The 19,489-nt window shown below is 61.1% G+C and overlaps 1 protein-coding gene across 1 annotated transcript in view; it reads right to left on the reverse strand.

Annotated features, from left to right (window-relative positions):
• Positions 1–19,489, reverse strand: part of SLC6A3 (solute carrier family 6 member 3) — a 34,925-nt gene that overhangs the window by 11,413 nt on the left and 4,023 nt on the right. Inside the window, exons 4-11 of the mRNA XM_086362424.1 lie at positions 15,972–16,197; positions 12,050–12,188; positions 11,312–11,446; positions 7,514–7,617; positions 6,052–6,176; positions 3,403–3,515; positions 2,115–2,243; positions 947–1,046 (exon numbers count right to left, since the gene is read on the reverse strand). Of these exons, the coding sequence (XP_086218550.1) occupies positions 947–1,046; positions 2,115–2,243; positions 3,403–3,515; positions 6,052–6,176; positions 7,514–7,617; positions 11,312–11,446; positions 12,050–12,188; positions 15,972–16,197 (1,071 nt within the window). The remainder of the gene's footprint in view (positions 1–946; positions 1,047–2,114; positions 2,244–3,402; positions 3,516–6,051; positions 6,177–7,513; positions 7,618–11,311; positions 11,447–12,049; positions 12,189–15,971; positions 16,198–19,489) is intronic.

Here is a 19,489-nt window from a genome sequence, read left to right on the forward strand (position 1 = left end):
GAGGCCGTGACCCCTCACGTGGCACCAGGGCTGTCTCAAGATTGCGGTTCTCGAACAGCACAGACCTCTGGCTTTGGCCGGAGCACACACACGTGCAAGAAGTGTGCCTGTTATATCGGGCCCTCACGGCGAGCGTCGTCAAGGACGCCTGGTCAGGTGAGCCAAGCAACACCAGGACCCAAGCCCCAGGAGAGACACGGAGAGCTAGCACGGCGGGGGGGGCGGGGTATGGTGGTGGGAAGGACGGCAGAATTCTGCAGGGCAGCCTTCCGCTGCTGTCAGACCTGAATCAGGACATGCCGGGAAACGTGGACACGCAGGAGGGGCAGGGGCACACAGCTGCAGGCTGGGCCCAGCCTCTTCTGGGGACCACCTGCCAACCAGCTGGCCCCCTACCCTGAGGGGCTCCCAGTCCCAGCGCCCGAGTGCTGGGCCTGGGTGAGGGGGGTCCGGAGTCTGGTGGGGCCGTCGTGCGGAGTCGGGAGCTCTGGCCTGAGACTGAGTGGTGGTGCGCTCACCAAACGTTCCTGTCTCTTCCCTCCCATCAGCTGAGGGCCCTAGAGACATGCCCCCTCGGCCAGTTCCCCTGCCTCCCTGGTGCCGGGACTCTGTTCAGCGGGACGCAGAGACCGCCTCCACCAGCTGGCGGCACCCAGAGCCAAGCACACCCTCCTCCTCGAAGGCCAGCCCAGGGTCACGTGGCCACACTGAGTGCCCTGACCACAGGGGTGACTTCAGGGTGCTGTCCAGGCTAACTGCCTTCACAGACCCAACCGAGCAGCGGTGGCCAAGCCCCGCTCTGTGGTGCCACAGTGCTCACAATGCAGGGCCACTGGGTGCCACAGTGACCAACCCCGAGGATGCTGGCCTGATCGGTCACGATGCCAGCACAGCAGCTCTGTCCTGCCGGTGGGAGCGCGCCATCCCAAGGAGGACTCGTTCTTACCATAGAACCAGGCCACCCCGATGACCTCCATGAGCACCCCGAAGAGGATGGACGTGCCGGCCGCGAAGTGATCCAGCAGCGTGAAGACGTAGATGCCGCCCTGGGGGGAAGGAGGGCACACCCGCTGAGCTCGGGGTGCCTGGCTCTCATGCCTGCCCACAGAACTGCTCTTCCCAAATATCAGCCTGGCCTGAGGCACCAGCTTACAGACACCTTCTGTTTTACTCTCTATGGAGCGTCACTCAGGAAAGAAACTAAAGTTCAGTCCACGAGCAGCCACTTGGGAATCCGGCTATTACAAAAAACCAACCTCTCCCCGCCTTTCCAGGGCTCCTGATACAGTTAGGAATGAAAGCCAGGAAATGCCGACCATGGCAGAACCTCTGTGAGGAGGGGGCCCTGAGCCCTGTACCCCCACCCCAACCCCGGACAGACCTCCCCCAAACCTGAGTGAAAGTGAAAGTCGCTCAGTTGTGTCTGACTCTTTGCGACCCCATGGACTATACAGTCCATGGATTCTCCAGGCCAGAATACTGGAATAGGTAGCTGTTCCCTTCTCCAGGAGATCTTCCCAACCAGGGATCAAACCCAGGTCTCCCACATTGGAGGTGGATTTTTTACTGTCTGAGCCCCCGGGGAAGCCCAAGAATACTGGAGTGGGTAGCCTTGCCCTCCTCCAGGGGATCTTCCTGACTTAGGAATCGAACCGGGGTTTCCTGCATTGAAGGTGGATTCTTTACCAGCTGAGCCCCCCGGGAAGCCCAAGAATACTGGAGTGGGTAGCCTATCCCTTCTCCAGCGGATCTTCCCGACTCAGGAATTGAACCAGGGTCTCCTGCATTGCAGGCAGATTCTTTACCAGCTGAGCCACCAGGGAAGCCCCCCAACCCTCTTGCCCCACAAACCCAAGGGCGCCTCGCAGGGAGCTATCCAGGTGCTGAAACACTGGAGACCGAGCCCTCACGTGCCCAGGTGCTGTGTGTGACCGCGGGGACTCTGAGTGACCGTTGGTGCCATCCTGCCTGATTCAAGGCCACCATGTGTGTGACCACCTGTGTGTCGTTACAGGTCACGGGTTGTTTGTGGGGGTGGGGGGCGCCCCTGCTCCGTCTGCCCTGATGGCAGCAGGTGCTAACGAGACAGTGTCCGGGGCAATGTGGGCACTCACGTTGGTGACGCAGAAGAGGGACAGGAGGAAGGTGGCCAGGACGACGAGCAGTGTGAAGAGCTCCCGGTGCCGGTGCAGCAGCTGGAACTCATCCGCGAGCCCGGTGATCACGGACTCCATGCCGCCCATCTGCAGCCGGGACAGAAGGGGAGCTGTGGGGCGGCCCTTTGCCCCCCCGGGGGCCCGCGTGTGGCGTCTCCACCCACGTGCTCAGTCGGGAGCCGCACGGGGTCCCGGGGGCAGAGGACACCCCCAGCAAGGGCTGCTCCCCCGGCATGGCCACTGGAGACGGAGGACTTGGGTGGGCGTCCTGCCCTCTGGTGGGGAGCTGACGGAGGACCTGGGTGGGCGTCCTGCCCTCTGGTGGGGAGCTGACGGAGGACCTGGGTGGGCATCCTGCCCTCTGGTGGGGAGCTGCACGGCCAGAGTCGCGCTGTCTCCTGAGTCACCACAAAGGCTCAGCTCCGCCCGGCTTCTCTAAGCAAGTGTCTGCCCCACCGCACAGGTGAGCTCTGTTCCCAGGAGGCCTGGCTTGGCCACTGGCCGTGTCCCCACTGACGCGGCCTTCCTGGCTCTCAGCACTGTCCAGAGAGAGTGTCTCCAGGAAGCCTGGCCTCCAAGGAGCCTCTGCCCTGCTCGGTTGGGACCACGTTCTCTGGGAAGTGCTGCTGGCGGGACTCATCCACCATGGGTGCGGTCCACCCAGGGGTGGGTGGGAAGGCGGACTGGGAGAAGCAGGTGGAGTGGCCAGCTTTCATAGGGGAGGGACTGGGGGCTCCTTCGTCTTCCAGGAGGCTCAGGGGGCGCAGACACAGGACCTGAGATCTCAGGTGCTGGTCTCCAGCAGGCCGCGTGGAGGAGGAGCGTGAGGAAGTCTGCCTCCCAGGGGCCCACAGGGCCACCACAGAATGGATGTCTAGTGGGCCAGGCGGGAGGCTTTGCCCCCTGCTACCTCGAAAGGGCACCCACTCCCGCCGGCAGCTGTGGGGCAGGGAAAGCTGGAGTCAGGCCCGGCCTCGCTGGGTGCTGTGTGGACCCCATTTCCTGCAGCACCCTACTCCCGCCTCCCTCGCCCGGGACTCACCACGCCCCTCAGGGGCGGCAGGGCAGAGCTGGTCTGAAGAGCCCTCCCCAGGAACTGTGGGGCCCCGCCGCCCTCCCACTCGGGGGCTCTGCGCAGGCACATGTACGTGTGGGCCCCAGGCGTCTCCAGGCTAGCCAGCCTCCGAGGGCGGTGGGTGAGCTGGCTGTCCCTGGCGGGGGCCCAGAGCATGCAGAGATCACTCACGGCACTGTCGATGCCCAGGGTCAGCAGCATGACGAAGAAGACCACAGCCCAGACGGACGAAAGTGGGAGCGTGGCCAGCGCCTCGGGGTAGATGATGAAGATCAGCCCCGGCCCTGAGAGCAGACCCTCCGGTTACCCCGGGCAGACCTTCCAGGTACTCCCCACCCCCACAACCTGGCCCTAAGGCGGTGCAAAAACTGCTCTCCTTGCACAGCCCTCCGTCCTTGAGTTCAGGGCCCAGGACTTGGGAGAAGGGAAGCCAGGTCCTGGAGCGAGGGCTCTGCTCTGTCCCCCAGCCCTCGGCCATTCCCACACCCCGTGCCCCCAGAGGAGGGGGCCCAGGAGAGGAGGGGCACACCAGCAGGGAGAGAGCAGGACGGGCTTCCCGGGGGACACCCTGTGCTTCCTGCCTCCAGACCCTGGGGGCCTCCTGGTTGGTTTCCTGTGCCTGTCGCTCACACACTCACACTCACACACTCACGCACGCTGCTGTGGTCAGGCAGCCTACATGGTAGATGCTTTTCTGTGCCAGCGTACGACTCTTTAAGTGTGATCTTTAAAAGCCACGTGCTGTTACAGAGACGCCACAACTTAGCGTGCGTTCTCCACGTGCTCCCTGCAACGCGCGTGTTTCTGTCCCCTCTGACTGTCTCCCAGACATACTCCTGGGGGTGGGGATACAGGGGGCCACGCCAGCTCCCTCACCCCAGCAGGTGGGATCTGGGTGGAGGTGGGGAGGGGTGGGAGTGGTCAGGCACTTTGACTGCAAATGACCCCAAAGTAAAGAATATCCCCACAGGAAGCTGCTAGTCGAACACTTTCAGGGTTAGTTTTACAAGAAGTGCCAGGCAGCTCGCTGGCACGGCCTCTGAGAGCTTGCTTGTGGATGTACAACTTAGCACTTTCCTGGTTCCCCGTCCTCAGCGGGGCCTGGGTCAGGCACCAGCCGGTAGGGACAGGAACGGGGCAGTTACTGATGCTTCTAGAGAATTAAAGGCCGGAGCCAGCCTCCACCTCCAGGATCTGTCAGGGGCCCTAGTGTTGACCTGGGCTCTGGGACTCCCAACACTCCAAGAAGGAGCACGGTTTCTGATGCGGGCAGGAGGGGCAGATGGTTTGAAAAGCCCTGAAATTTAAGCGCCAGGACCTGGAAGATGCCCATCAGTTTGGCTGAACTAAAGCCAGTATCCTCACTTTTCATTTTTGCTCCTGGGTTAATATTTCCCCCCACCGTTTTCTTGAGAATTAGAGCCATAAATGACATTTACTTTGCTTTTCTGGGAAATGCAATGAAGAGGGTCAGCTAACTTTCTGGGGTTAATGGGGATTCTTGCCAACTATTGCTATTTATCATAATAAAGGGCAAAACCCAGTGAAAATGCATAAATGCAACAGTGAGTAAATTCCACTGCTCCGTCCTTATTTGCATTAGGTTCCCTTTTCTGCCTTTATTGGATTTTTTTTTCCTGGAGGAAAGAGTGGATCTGAAAGCACGTGGAGATTCATCTGGGTCCCCAGCTTTCCTGCCAGACTTGGAGGGGCTTGTCCTGCCGGCTCCAAACTCAGCTCCCTGCTTTCCAAGCAGGGCTCCCAACCCTCGACGGGTGGACTGATGGGCTGACCCGCTGAGAGCTCAGGGCGCCAGTGGGGTCAGCCCTCTGTGCTCCTCAGTTGCTCTGCTAACGTCATCCTCCCATCCTCCCGCTCGAGACTAAGAAGACCCAGGAAGAGAGGAACTTGGGTGAGGGGGAAGGAGGGGCCGCCCCTGAGCGGGATGGTCTCAGAGGAAGGGGCTCCTCCAGGCGCAGGCGCAGGACAACCCTCAGGCCGGTGGGGCCAGCAGCGATTTGGGGCCCAGGTCCTGGACTGACCCAGCTCCAGACTGCCTCAGCCACGCCTTCCACCCGGGATCTAGCACCAACAGACCCTCCCCCTGCACGGAATGCCCAGGGGTGCAGCAATCAGGGCTCCCCAGCACCCTGTTCTGGGCCAGGGCCCCTAGTCCTCTCCTGCTGGCCCAGGTTGCTCCTCTACGTCACCAGTGCCCACTCTTCTGCTGCCTGCTCCCGGCCTCTGAGTCCTCATCTGCAGACACTCCTGTCTGCGTTGGCTTGGTGAGCAGGTTAGGAGCATGGGTCTCTGTTGCCACCGTGTGCCAGAGACTCCGGGGGTTTATCCGCTATTACCCCACTCCCACATGTATGTGCCATGGCCCTTGGAGGGCTGGGGGAAAAGCTTCGGAACAGAGTAACTGCTGGCGTCCAAGCCAGCCCAGCCTCTTTCTGGCTGACCACATTGAGGTCTGGCCATCTGTGCCACTTGGAACGACTCTGAGCCCTCAGCTGCACGTTCCCCACCAGGTGAGGGGGACCGGACCCTTGTCCTGCAGCCCGAGTGGCTTCCGTGAGGAGCCCTGGGCCGAGGGCCAACCTCAACCTGGCCTTGGCGTCCAGCAGGAGGGCCCGAGGGGCAGGAGCTGGGAGTGCATGGAGGCAGTAGGTGCATTGTGCCCAGGTACCCTGCTCTCTGCCATGTCAGCTGCTCCTGGGAAGGGCCCTGGGTGCCCGTGCACTTCCCTCTCAGCTTGCAGGGAAACACTTCTAGAACTGGGCGGCCCGGGAGCGGGCGCGTGGGGACCTTACCACTCACCATCCTTGGCCACGTCCCCGATGGGGACACTGTGCTTCTGGGCCATGTACCCCAGGAAGGAGAAGACCACGAAGCCGGAGGAGAAGCTCGTCAGCGAGTTGACGGAGGTGGTGATGATCGCGTCTCTGCAGGAACAAGACACACTGTCCCAGCCCGGCTGGGCGCCACTGCAATTTCCCGTCATTATTCATAATTGGCTGTGTCTGGTGCCGGCGGCTGGGGGCGCTCCCCAGACAGGCAGGCCGGCCCCTCCTGTGACCCCAGAGCCTGTCCCAGGCTGCCCTGCGGGAGGGAGGCTGGCACCCGCTGACAGTGGTGAGTGTCCCACCTGCACCCCCCGCTGAGCAGCTCTGGGCACTGGCCACGCCCTGGCCAGGTCAGGCCTCCGGTGACCAGCCATCTGCGCTTGCCTGGGGACCAAGGGACTCTCTCCTGGGACTCTCGACTCAGCACTGATGGCGAGATGATCCCACAGGCAAAGCTAGGCTCGGGTGGGCAGCCCAGTGACCACGGGGTCCCCACCCTGACCCACAGGGCTGCCAGGCAGGGCTTGGAGATGCCTCCCGGGGAACTTATTAAGATGCAGGTGCTGACGGGGTGGGTCTGGTGGGGCCCAGATGCTGTGTTTCCCCTACGTGCCTGGGGGCCCAGGGCTGCTGGCCCGGGGACCCCGCTCTAAGGGCCAAGAATTCAGAGCACGGAGGAGGGGCTGCGGGGCCAGCCCTCTGGGGTGCCTGAGTGCAGGACCCTCACAGACTCAGATGGGCACAGGGTGGGCTCGGGAGCCGCTGTCTGGCCTGCCATCCAGACGCCAGCTCTGTGTGGACCTCTGGGTAGGGTCGGTCGGGCCATTCTGCTGCGCACACCGCCTTTGTATTTTTAACCGCATTTTTATCCTCATGATATGAAAGAAAACAAACACTGGCTCAAGGGTCAAGGAAGCAGTCCCGGAGGAAACCCCTTTCTCTGTCTTTAGAACGACATTTCGGGCCGGCAGGGGGCTGCAGGTCGCTCAGGTCCTCCTGGGCCGGGCAGCGCCGGAGGGCAGGCTGCTGGGGCCCTGGGCACGTGGCACGGCCGTGCTCCCACCTGTCCTGGCGCTGAGTCTGCGGGGGGCTCCGTGGGGCCAGGGCGCGCCTGGGGCCCCCGCTCCCTCAGTGAAGGCCAGGTGGGGACACGCACAGGTCCTTCCTCGTGGGAGACAGGTGTGAGGAGCCTGACCCCGGATGCTGGGAGGACGGGGTGGCCAAGCCGGGCAGAGGAGGGGCCTCCTCCCAGGGAGGGGGCAGCGTCTTCCTGCCTCAAAGCCTCCCTTAAGCAGGAATGAGCGTTGGCCTGTCGCTTCCCTGTCTCATTTTCACGTGCGGTTAAGGGGCTGTAAGCACGGCTCCTGTCCCCTGCCCTCACCCAGGGGCACACCCGCCCGCCTGACGCCACAGGCCTCTCTCGGGCCGGGACTCACCGGTAGCAGTTGTTGGTGAACTTATTGTAACTGGAGAAGGCGATGAGCACCCCAAGGCCCACGCCCAGCGAGAAGCATATCTGGATGGCCGCATCTATCCAGACCTGCAGGAGCAGAGACAGAGTGAGCGCTCCCCACAAGGAGAGGTACCTGAGGGGAGACAGAGGGGGTGAGCGGCCCCCAAGGGGAGACATCCCTGAGGGGAGACAGAGCGGGGTGAGCGGCTCCCGAGGGGAGACAGAGGGGGCTGAGCGGCCCCCAAGGGGAGACAGAGCGGGGTGAGCGGCCCCCAAGGGGAGACATCCCTGAGGGGAGACAGAGGGGGGTGAGCGGCCCCCGAGGGGAGACATCCCTGAGGAGAGACAGAGCAGGGTGAGTAGCCCCTGAGGGAAGAGACAGAGGGGGTAAGCGGCCCCTGAGGGGAGACAGAGCAGGGTAAGCGGCCCCCGTGGGGAGACAGAGGGGGTGAGCGGCCCCAAAGGGGAGACATCCCTGAGGGGAGACAGAGGGGGTGAGCGGTCCCCATGGGGAGACAGAGGGGGTGAGTGGCCCCCAAGGGGAGACATCCCTGAGGGGAGACAGAGCGGGGTGAGCGGCCCCCGAGGGGAGAGACAGAGGGGGTAAGCGGCCCCCGAGGGGAGACAGAGCGGGGTGAGCGGCCCCCGAAGGGGGAGACAGAGCGGGGTGAGCGGCCCCCAAAGGGAGAGACAGAGCGGGGTCAGCGGCCCCCGTGGGGAGACAGAGGGGGTGAGTGGTCCCCGTGGGGAGAGGTCCCTGTGGGGGCATGGCCAGCCTGGGGAGAGGCAGGGTCGTGGACTGGGCCCTCAGTGCCACAGGCTCTGAGGAACAGAGTCACACTTAAAGTTGGCATCACTGTCAGTGAGCGAATGTCACCTCAGGGAGTAAACCTGAGGGGCCTGAGGAGAAGGGGGCTGCGTCCTGGTGCAGGCCCTGAGGTTACTTCATGGGCCCGTGCCCCGGGGAGAGCAGGCACCGTGACGGTGCTGCAGGACATGGTGCCTCCGTTCCACACCCACCTCCCACCCCTCCTGCGGCAGCGTACGGCGAGCGCATGGGGAGCCCACCGCGGCACACGCAGAAAGGCCCATGGAGCCAGCGGTGGCTCCAAAGCTCTGCACTCGCTGGAGGTGGCACAGGCGCATCCCGGGCGGCTGACACATGACGAATGGGCCGTGCGGTCGACACTGGACCAAGGCGCTATTTCAGACTTCGGACACGACCTGCTCGGGTCAGGTGGTGCAGAGACCGCCCTACGACCCAGTGATGATGACGTGGGCGCCCCTGGGCCCTGCACAGCCTAGGGCGGCGATGAGGACAGCGGACACCCACCCTGGGGGAGCAGCCAGGCCCGCTGTGTGAAAAGTGGGACGGGAGGGTCCTGGGGGCTGTTCCCAAAGTCCCCCAGCCTGAGATGAGGCCTGTGGGCCAGGTTCCCCAGCCGTGACTCCAGAGTCCCCAGCTGGGGGCACAGGGCAGCTGACCTGACCATGAGCCAGTGAGGGGGCTGGACACGGAGCCCTTACACCAGGACCAGGGGGGCTCAGTCCTTTGGGCAGCACTTCCAGAGGCTCTGGGTCACCCCAGCACTGAGGACAGGACGAGCAGGCGTTAGCTCGAGGCCTGGAGTGGCTGGGTGGGCAGGGGGTCCAGGTGCTGGTCGTTGGCCAGCAGGCTTCTGCAGGCAGGGGCTGGTGGCGTGGGGGGAGGGCGCTCCTGCCTCCTTGCAGTCCCAGGTCCTCTCAGTGGCCAGTGGTCACCCCAGAGCCTTTGCATGTGTGGGTCACTCACCCAGAGGCACCTCCCCGCCATCTGTCCAGGCCTCTGCTCACCGCTGCCCCAGGCCCCAGCCCGGGTCCTGCCCACAGCCCACCCTGAGACCCGCTGGGCAGCCTCTTGGGGCCGACCTAGACCGGCCCTTCCTTTACTTCCTGGCCTCATTCCCCCTGCTGTATCTGTCACAGCCCAGACCCCACCTGCCCGGCAAGGCGGCTCAAGAGCCGCAGATGAATGGCCAAGAGACTGGACCCCACCGAGGGCAGGGATGCTGACCTCAAAGAGGGTCCCTTCGTCCCCACGAAGACCTACAAATGGCCCAAATGGCCCTCAGGATGGAGTATCCTGCCGTTGATGGGAGGGACAGGAACGGCTCTGCCCTCTGAGCTGGGGGCGCAGGGGCCCAGCCTCTGGGCCCAAAGGCTCCCAGGAACCCAGCGGTTCCTGACTTTGTCCCTTCCTGCCCAAGCTGATGGGACATTAGAGGAGGGGACACCCAGGGCACTCCTCACTGCCTGCCACCGACGCTTGTCATCCACCGTCCACAGTCTGCCTGTCTGCTACCTGCCATCCATCCACCTGAACTCTGCTGTCTCATCCGTCTGCCTAGCAACCTCACCTGTGCCAACCTCTGGTCTCCACTTCCTTCTGCTTCACAGACACATCTGTTCACACGGTTGATAGCTGTTCTGCACATTCCTCCCCCTGACACCTGACTCTTCTCTGATTTCCGGGTCATGCCCCACCTGGCCTTTGATGCCACAGCCACCTCCTCCCACCAGCACACCTCGCCCGCCACGGGCTTTCCTGAGGACGACACTCCGCTGACCCACCGGCGCCCGGGGCCCGGCTCTGCGGTGGGGCCCCGGGATCCCCACTGACCTCAGCTCCCTTAGCCATCCGTGTCCATCTCCCTTGGCTCCGTAGAGACACGTGTGTGGCTCTCACGGTCTCACGGGTCCTCCATGAGCTGCCTGGCGGGCTCTACGGCTGCCCTCCCCTGTGCGCTGTGGGCCCGTGGCCATGGCGCCTTCCTCTCTCTGCTGCTCAGTGTCCGGCCTCTGCTCTGCAACTCCCCCTCCCCTGGGGCTCCTGGGGGCTCACAGCCTTGCCAACCTCCCCTTCTTCCACTTTGCTCCCACTGCCCACCCCTCTCCCCACTGTGGAACCTCCTCCTTCCCCATGAGTGCTGCCCCCGACTCACAGGCTGGCAGCGTCGGGGCCCCCACACCCCGGCCGGGACTGCTCCGCCCAGTGACCCAGCCTCCCCGGGCGGCTGTTGGGGCCCCATGTCTAGGCTGCTCCAGTGTGGTCCGCCTGGATTTCCAATGGCCCCCTGCTCCCTCCAGTGACCACCCTCACCCCCGCTCTGCCTCCTTTTCCTCTCTCTCTTCCTCCCCGCCCACCCCTCTCCCATTGCCCTGCCAAGTCCTGCTATTTCAACCCAGATGATGTCTTCCTTTGCTGAGGAAACCTGCAGCCGGACAGTGGACTTAGTTTGTCCACGAGATGGTCACATCACCACCTTGTGTGGGCACCGGGGTGTCTGACTACAAAGTCTGGCTCCCTGAGGCAGGCCTGGTTCATGCAAGCCAGCACCTCAGCCCAGCTCTGAGGATACGCTGTGGCCAGAGCTTGGGCTTCGGTCCAGCTGGGCGCCAACACCCTTGGGCACACTCTGGCGCCCCCACCCCCACCCTCAGGTGCTTGTCTGAGGACCCAGGAGGACTCCTCCAGGGAGTGGACGGCCCAGGTGAGGAGGTCGAGGGGCAGCTGCCCTGGCTTCTCCCTGCAGAGGCCAGGGCGACTCCTTCTCCTAATCCTCTTACCCTGGTCCCTTCAGCCCCATGCTGTGCCCACATGGTCCCTTCTCACCTGGACAGTGAACTCTGCTGGGCAGGGCAGGTGACCCCACGTGAAGCGTTTCCTGCCCAAGATGCAGAGAGAACAACGGCCCGACCTGCCAGCCCCGGAGGATGGGCCGAGAGCTGAGGGCGCACTCACCGAGGCCTCGCAGAGCCGATGGAAGTCCACGCTCAGGTACGCTCTGATGCCGTCCACGGCCCCCGGGAGAGTGATGCCTCGCAGGAGCAGCGCAAAGAGGACCACGTACGGCATGGTAGCCGTGATCCACACGACCTGGGGAGAGCACGCGTCGCCCGACCGCACCAGCCGCTGTGGGCAGGGCTGGGCTCAGGGCCCCCTGATGGCTTGTGCTCAGACAGAGGGCCTTGGATTGGTAAGCCCAGTGTCCCGACGTCAGCTCGGCAAATGCCCCCCGGAGTGGGCCCGCCCAGTACCCTCTTTCCTGTACGTCTCCCCAGGGATTGAAGCAGGACAGTCTGGCAGGGCAGGGGCCCTCTGTCTGCATTTGGGCCACGGCTGTAGGCTCCAGTGGCGGGACTTCCGGTGCGTGAGAGTCGAGCGATCTGCGTCTCACTGACTGTGCGGATGTGCACTGGGGGTCAGGTGTGACAGATGGGCCCCGGGTCACAGGCAGAGCCGCTGGGGGCCTCCGGGCGCTGGGGCGTGGCTGCGAGTGCCGGCCCGAGCGGGGGTGCGCCTGGGCCATCGCTGCTTCGGGCACCCAGACAGTGACCGAAACATCCTCATCAGCACATATTTTGCTGTGATTCCCCTTGTGCTGAAGCCACCCTCCTGACACCATTCCTCAACCACAGCCACCCGCCCCAACCCACCACGGCCCCGTCCACTCCCCAGATGGCGAGCCCTGCCCCTCACCTTCCCGGACGTCTTCACCCCCTTCCACAGGCTGAAGTAGAGCAGGACGATGACCAGCACCAGGCAGGAGGTGAGCTGCCAGCGGGGAGGGCCCAGGTCATCGATGCCCTGGCTCTCGTGGAGGTGCAGCACGCCGCGCCTGCAGAGGGAGGGGGTGGGTCCCGGGGGCTGCCTCTCCACCCGGCGGCTGGCTGGCCCAGAGACCTGCCCTCCCCTGCTAGGCTCGGCAGCACCTGGCCTGACGGCCTGGGGACCCCTGTCCCCCGCTCCAGGAAGGCCAGGCCCCCAGCCCTAGTGGAGACACAGGCCTACCCTCTCTGTGAAGAGAAACAGGGAAATCCACAGCTACAGTTTAGAATTCAACATGCCTTTCATAGCGGCGGACAGAACAAGGTGAGGATAAGGATGCAGGAGCAGACACAACCTAGCTGACACGTCCACCCATCAACGGCACGCATGCATGCATGCTAAGTCGCTTCAGTCATGTCCAACTCTGTGTGACCCCATGGACAGCAGCCCACTAGGCTCCTCTGTCCATGGTATTCTCTAGGCAAAACTACTGGAGTGGGTTGCCATTTCTTTCTCCAACCCATCAACGGCAGGATACACATTCTTTTTAAGTGTATGTGGAACACACAGGGATAAACCGTACACTGGGCGATAAGACAAACGTCAGTGTATTTAGAAATAACGAAGTTTTAAAATATGTTAGTTCAGCAAGTCAGACTTAAGTTACACGTCAGTAACAGAAATACATCTAGAAAATCTCCCAATATTTCAAAACCAAAGAACAAACTTCTAAGCATCTCCTGTGAGTCAAAGAAGAAATCACAAGGCAGACAAGGGGATACTTTAGTGAAAATGAAAACATAATGTATCAAACATGAGGGAGGCAGTTAAAGTGGTCTCTTAGAGGCTAGTTTGTAGCTTTAAATATATAGCTTTCTAACCATTCAATCCTAAAGGATATCAGTCCTGAATATTCACTGGAAGGACTGATGCTGAAGCTGAAGCTCCAATAATTTGGCCACCTGATGTGAAGAGCTGACTCGCTGGAAAAGACCCTGATGCAGGAAAGACTGAAGGCGGGAGGCGAAGGGGGCGACAGAGGATGAGCTGGTTGGATGGCATCACCGACCCAACTGACGTGAGTTTGAGCAAGCTCTGGGAGATGAAGGACAGGGAAGCCTGGCGCACTGCAGCCCATGGGGTTGCAAAGTGTTGGACACGACTGAGCTACTGAACAGCAACAAATGTATATTAGAGAGGAGGTGAAGTGGGTTTAAATATTAGAGAGGAGGTGAAGGTGGCTTTAAATTTAAGCGCTTATGGAGGTGGAGTTACATGGGCTTATTTTGGGGTTTCTGAAGTCTGCTTGCACTTTGTAGGACTTACAGCTTTACAACTTCGTGATTGTATTAATAGCTATCTTGGCCTTAATGGGAGCCCATCTGGCTTTATACAGTGAGTTTACATTCCAGAAAACCTTTTCAGACCTGACAGTCACTGGAGCTTGTCTCAGGGAAACTCAGTCTTCACGGCTAGTGGAATCACCTGGGGGTGTTCTTGGCACAGTTTAATAATTGATTGTGTCGTTAACGATCTTTGACTGCGTTGTAAACCTTCAAAGGCCGCGCCTCTGTCCTGGAGTCACCTCCAGATACGGTTGGACATCTGCTCCTGCTGACAGTCCTTCCCAGGGAGGGGCGGGCAGCCTTCCATCTCAAGCCTTCTCTTCCAGATGGGAGTTCCAAGCAGACTGCCCTGGTCAGCTCTTTTTTTAAAAATCCATTTATCACATATATTCTTTCCTTTTAGCATTCTTAATAATAAATCACTGACTGGTCAGTTTTTCCCCCTCTATTTTTCTTATCTGAAAATCCTTAAGATAAATCAAGTTTTTCCAGACCTCCCAAACAAAATGTGAAAGTGAAGAAAGTGTTAGTCACTCAGTCATGTCCGACTCTTTGCAACACCATGGACATGGCCCTCTGGGCTCCTCTGTCCGTGGAGTTCTCCAGCAAGAACACTAGAGTGGGTAGCCATGCCCTCGTCCTCCGTGTCCCCAGATGGCCTCACCTGGCACATTCCACATCTCTGACAGCTTTCTGAACGTTCTAAATGGCACCAAAATCCACCTTAGAACTATACAAAACAACCCGGCTTGGAAACTTAGCCGCGGGTTTGTTGGTGAAATGACAAACCCAGGTCTAGTGAGAGCTGTCTCCAGACACCTGTGAGTGGTGGGATGGGGGGGGGCTGGGGGCGCCCCAGGGACTTGCCTGTCGCCACGTCTGCTCTCCCCCTTCTGGTGCAGGCCCCCCTCCCTCTCTCCTTCTGGTCCCTTCTCTCCCATCACAGGCTAACACTGAGGTCAAGGCTGGACCGGGTCAGGTCCCAGCGGGACCGCGGGGGAGCACGCGTGGAGCCCAGGCCTTGCCCTGTGGGTGAGAAGCTCCTAAGTTTGGGACCCGTGGCAATGAACCGGCCGAGGGCAAGCTGCTCAGCGGGCGGAGTGACTGACGAAAGCTCTGCCGTCCTTTCCTGGATGAATCTACCGCCTCTTGCTTGCTTGTAGCTCTGAGTCCTGACCACACACTCAGGTGACAGGGTACTGGGTCTGCGTTTCCCACGGGGATGCCCGCCCTGGCGTCTCTCAGGCGGATCTGATGGGGCCGACCCCAAGTGGACTGCCGTTTCCAGCCCTGCTCTGAAACCCACTGGCCGCTGCTGAGAGCTCCCGAGACCAGGCCCTCACCTCCCTGTTTTGGAGCCCCCTCCTCCAAGCAGGCAGGCATTCAGTAGCCCTTTGACCTCCCCATCACAGACACCCCTCCCCTCCTTCCAGACGCCTTCACCCGCTAATCCCAAACTACCAAAAGGAGTCTCTTATGAAAAACTAAACAGGTCCCACCGCACACCAGCTGCGTGCTAGCCATGCTGTTCCTGGAAACTCCTGAGGAAGGCCCTGGTCCCCTCTGGCAGCCCCACATCGCCCCCCACCTAAACCCTTGGCACTGTGTCCCTGCCTATCGCTGTGGCCTTCTGCAGCCGCCGGTCCTAGAGACACGTTCCCTACGTGGGGCCCCCAGAGCTGAGCACGAGACCCCAACTATCTGGACACACAACCTCAGACCCTAGACGCCCGCAGGTTCTGTGGACTCGCTGTCCCCTGGCCGGGGTCGTTGCGACACCCACACGACAGATGCTCCCGGCTCCCGAGGGCTCGGTCCCGCCCTGCACACCTGGGGTCTCACCCAGCTCCGCTGACTCTGTGGGACAGGGCCCACCCCAAGGACCACCCCGGGCCGCCGGCTGCTGATAAAAGGCGTCCTCTGGAAGCCCCTCCGCCAGCCGGGCAGCGGCTCTGCTCACACCCCCGGACGTGTGATCACCTCCTCCAGGACCGACTTTGTGACTTGCACAGTGCGATGGCCTTCGTGTTTATGCTCGTGGTTTCCTACCTCAAAGCAAGTGTTGAAACTGTGCCCACCTGCGATTAAAACCGGAATTATATTTTGGGCTGAGGTTCAGTCTTCTACATTGTCGGTGGACTCATTTCCACCCAGAAACACAGCAGACTGTGCCCAACCAGGATTTTCCCAAAGGAAGATCGCAGCCACCGGGAACTCCAGGAGTCCACGGCAGGCGCTGCGAATGCGCTTCTCAAGAGAAGTGGCCTCTGTCAGGACGTGGGGAAGGGCAGCTGACCAGGGGTTGGGGGAGCCTGTCCAGTTCCCCTTCCTGCGAGGTCTCCCCCCAGGAGCAGAGCTGAGCTGCTGGAGGTGGGGTCAGAAAGAGGCCCCTCGAGAGCCCTGGGGAGTGGGACGAGACACAGCCCAGGGGCAGCACAGGCCGGCGGGTGACCCGGGCCGGCGCCCTCCCCTCGCACGGACGTTGGCCCCGAGGAGACCCCACTCACTCAAAGTACTCAGCGGCGGGCGTGGTCCTCGAGGTGCCGTTGGGGCCCGAGCTGGCGTTGGGGGCGCGGGCGTCCGAGCAGCGGGGGCTGTTCCAGGAGTGGTTGCAGTGCGTCCAGGGCAGCTCGGTGGTGAAGGAGGAGAGCAGGTAGTGCAGCGCCCAGGCGATGATGACGTTGTAGAAGAAGCCGATGTATAGCGAGATGAGGATGGCCGTGTAGCCCACGCCTGGGGAGAGCGCGCCCGTCAGTGTCGCCCCGCCCCGCCCCCCACGGGATGCAGCTGCCCCGGGGCTTCCTGAAACCAGGCAGCGCCTCTAAGCACGTCAGGAGACAAGGGAGAGGGTGGGTCCCGCCGTCACTGAGGAGGGGCCACCCCCTCCCAGCACCATCCAAGGCCTACCAGACCTGCACAGCCAGTCAGGGACACCCCAATACAACCAGGTCACCTGCAGACACGTGGAGGAACTGAGGGCCACCTTGGCTGCCCACCACCACTCACAGCCAGGCAGGGTCGCCCAGGCTCGCAAAAAGTCACCTAGGACCACCCTGGGTCACCAGGGCAATTTGACCCAGGGGTATCCAGGGCCATCTAGGAAGACCCAAGGATACAAAACACCAAGTCAACGAAGGCCACCCAAAGCCACTCAGGGTCACCTAAGGACATCCCAGGCCACCCTGCCAATAGGGCCCTGAAGGCTGTCCAGGGTCACCCAGGAATACTCCGTGTCTCCCAGAGCCAAACAGGACCACTAACAGTCATGAAAGGATGGCCAGGATCTCCATGGCCGCCCCCAGCCTCCCGGGCTCATCCAGGACCAGCCAGGCCTCCAAGACAAGCCCCACCCAGCTGGGCTGCCTACAGCCACCTAAGGCCACTCATGGCCACCTCACTAACCATCCCTCCCCCAGCCCAGCCAGGGCAGACAGAGGCATCTGGGTCCACCTAACATCACCCAGGACCATGCTTGACCACGCAGAGCCCCCTGGGCCTGTCAGAGTGCCCTGCGCAGGGTCACAGGACCTGGAATTTGGGAGAGCCACTGAGGGGCTCCTGACCGCTGGGGCAGAACGGAGAGCCGCGCAGTCTTTGGCGCCATGCCACCCTGACCGTGGTGGACGGCTGGTCTGCAGTGAGGCCTCTGTCCTGTTCGGTGCTGGACGAGCACTGCTGCGTTCCGCTACTGCGGTTCACTTTACCCAGCTCCACACAGACTTCCCTCATTTCCACATCCTTTCCCGGCTTTGCTGCTGGGACTGGCTTGGGCATCAATATGCTGGAAGCTCGTGGGCACAGGCCCGGTCCTGCCCGCCTGCGGCCAGGAGGAGCTTGTCTTCACGGTGACTTTTGCAGGGAGCGCGTTGGCTTGTTTTTTGTGGGTCTGGCCCTCCTTGTTTGTTGTTGTTCAATTATTAAGTCATGTCTGACTCTCTCAGACCCCACGGTTGAGCACGCCCGGCTCCTCTGTCCTTCACCATCTCCCAGAGTTTGCTCAGGTTCATGTCCATGGAGTCGGTGATGCCATCCAACCATCTCTGCTTCCCCCTTCTCCTCCTGCCCTCAGTCTTTCCCAGCGTCAGGGTCTTTTCCAGTGAGTCGGCCCCTCACATCAGGTGCCAAAGTACCGGAGCTTCAGCTTCAGCATTAGCCCTTCCAGTGAATGTTCAGGACTGATTTCCTTTAGGATGGACTGGTTTGATCTGCTTCCTGTCCAAGGGTCTCTCAAGCATCAATTCTTTGGTGCTCAGCCTTCCTTATGGTCCAACTCTTACATCCGTACATGACTACTGGGAAAGCCATAGCTTTGACTATAGGGACTTTTTCGGCAAAGTGATCTCTTTGCTTTTCAGTAAGCTGTCTTGGTTTGTCATAGGTTTTCTGACCCTTAGGAGAAGCTATTTTCCTGCTCAGGACACTTCATTAAAACTCTCTTCCTACCCTGAAAGCAGATAGAGAGTGACTCCAGGTTACTTACGCGCAGACATTAAACAGCTCTAGTATCAGGAATGATTCCCCTGGTGGCTCAGCGGTAAAGAATCTGCCTGCAATGCAGGAACCACAGGAGACTTGGGTTCCGTCCCTGGGTCAGGAAGATCTCCTGGAGAAGGAAATGGAAGCCCACTCCAGTGTTCTTGACTGGAAAATCCCACGGACAGGGGAGCCTGGCGGGCTATATACAGTCCTTGGGGGCACAGAGTCAGACACGACTGGAGTGACTCAGCACATGGCACAGACAGGTCCTGGAACACGGCCCCTCTTGGAAGACATGCTCAGCAGCAGGAAGGCCTCTTCTGGGGTGGACCCCGTCCTTGGGGAATAATTCCTCACTGCACTTCTGTCCCCTGCGCTCCCCGGGAGAAGCTGGCTCACGGTGGACTCGTCCGGCAGCCGCAGAGTCGGGCAGCCGTGGCTTCCGAGTGCCTCTCAGAAGCTTCCTGGCCATGAGCTGGCTGTAGGTGGCTGCTGGAAATCTCTGGAAGGTGACAACTCTGTACACCAAATCCTCCGCCTGTGGCTTGGGGAACTCAGAGCCGCCTTTGACCAAACGCCAGAGCAGATCCAGCCCCGTGTCCCAGGGAGAGAGGCCTGAGCCTCTAGTCCTTCTGACCCCAGGGCTGCGTGCACAGCCAGCCCCCAGGCGGGCCAGGTTGCTCATGGTCACAGCAGAGTGACGAGGGCTCCTGGGGCTGACGCGGCTCACAGGGGACGTGGGCTTTGCCCCCAGCAGCAGCACAGCTGCCCGGAGGCAGAAGGGCAGCAGATAGGGAAACAGAAGGCAGATCGATAGACGTGGTAAGTCAGGTAGGCAGGCGGATGATAGACGGCTGATACGTGACAGCCAGACAGGTGACAGACAGATGACAGGCAGACCCGTGGATAGAGTGATGGATGGGCACACAGGTGGGAGACAGCGCTATGGGTTGGACTGTGGCCCCCAAAACCCATTTGTCGAAGTTTTAGTAATCCCCAGTATTTCAGAATGTGATCTTACTGAAGGCAGAGTCTTTACAGAGGAAAATCAAGTCAGGGTGGGCCCTAGTTCACTGCGACTGATGTCCCCATAAAAAGGGAAGCCTGGATGAAGAGATACCCATGAAGACGCAGGGAGAAGACGGCCCCCCACGACCCCAGGAGCGAGGCTGGGAGCAGGCCCGCCCCTCCCCCCGGCCTCAGAAGGAACCAACCAGCACCCTTGAGTTCAGACCTTGGAACTTCGACACAACAAACATCTGTTATTTAAGCCACTCTGTTTGTGGCGCTCTGTATGACAGCCCCAGCAAACTAACCTAGATGACAGACAGTAGACCACAGAACTAGGGACAGGAGGCTGTTATCTTTTCTACCGTGTTAGCACTTTGACGAAACACCACCACCCAGGAACTGCAGGCTGCGAGCAAGGACACACACTCGCAAACCCTCGGTCATGACAGGTCTTTAGAGCAGGACCGGCATTAAAAGGGTGTGTTCAAGGGCCCAGACACCCAGCAAAGCAGCACAGGATACACACGGCTGGGGCTGA

This window comes from Bos grunniens, chromosome 20 (genome assembly GCF_055505025.1).
Source record: "Bos grunniens cultivar Pamir isolate PY7600 chromosome 20, Bosgru_T2T1.0, whole genome shotgun sequence".
Taxonomy (NCBI): domain Eukaryota; kingdom Metazoa; phylum Chordata; class Mammalia; order Artiodactyla; family Bovidae; genus Bos; species Bos grunniens.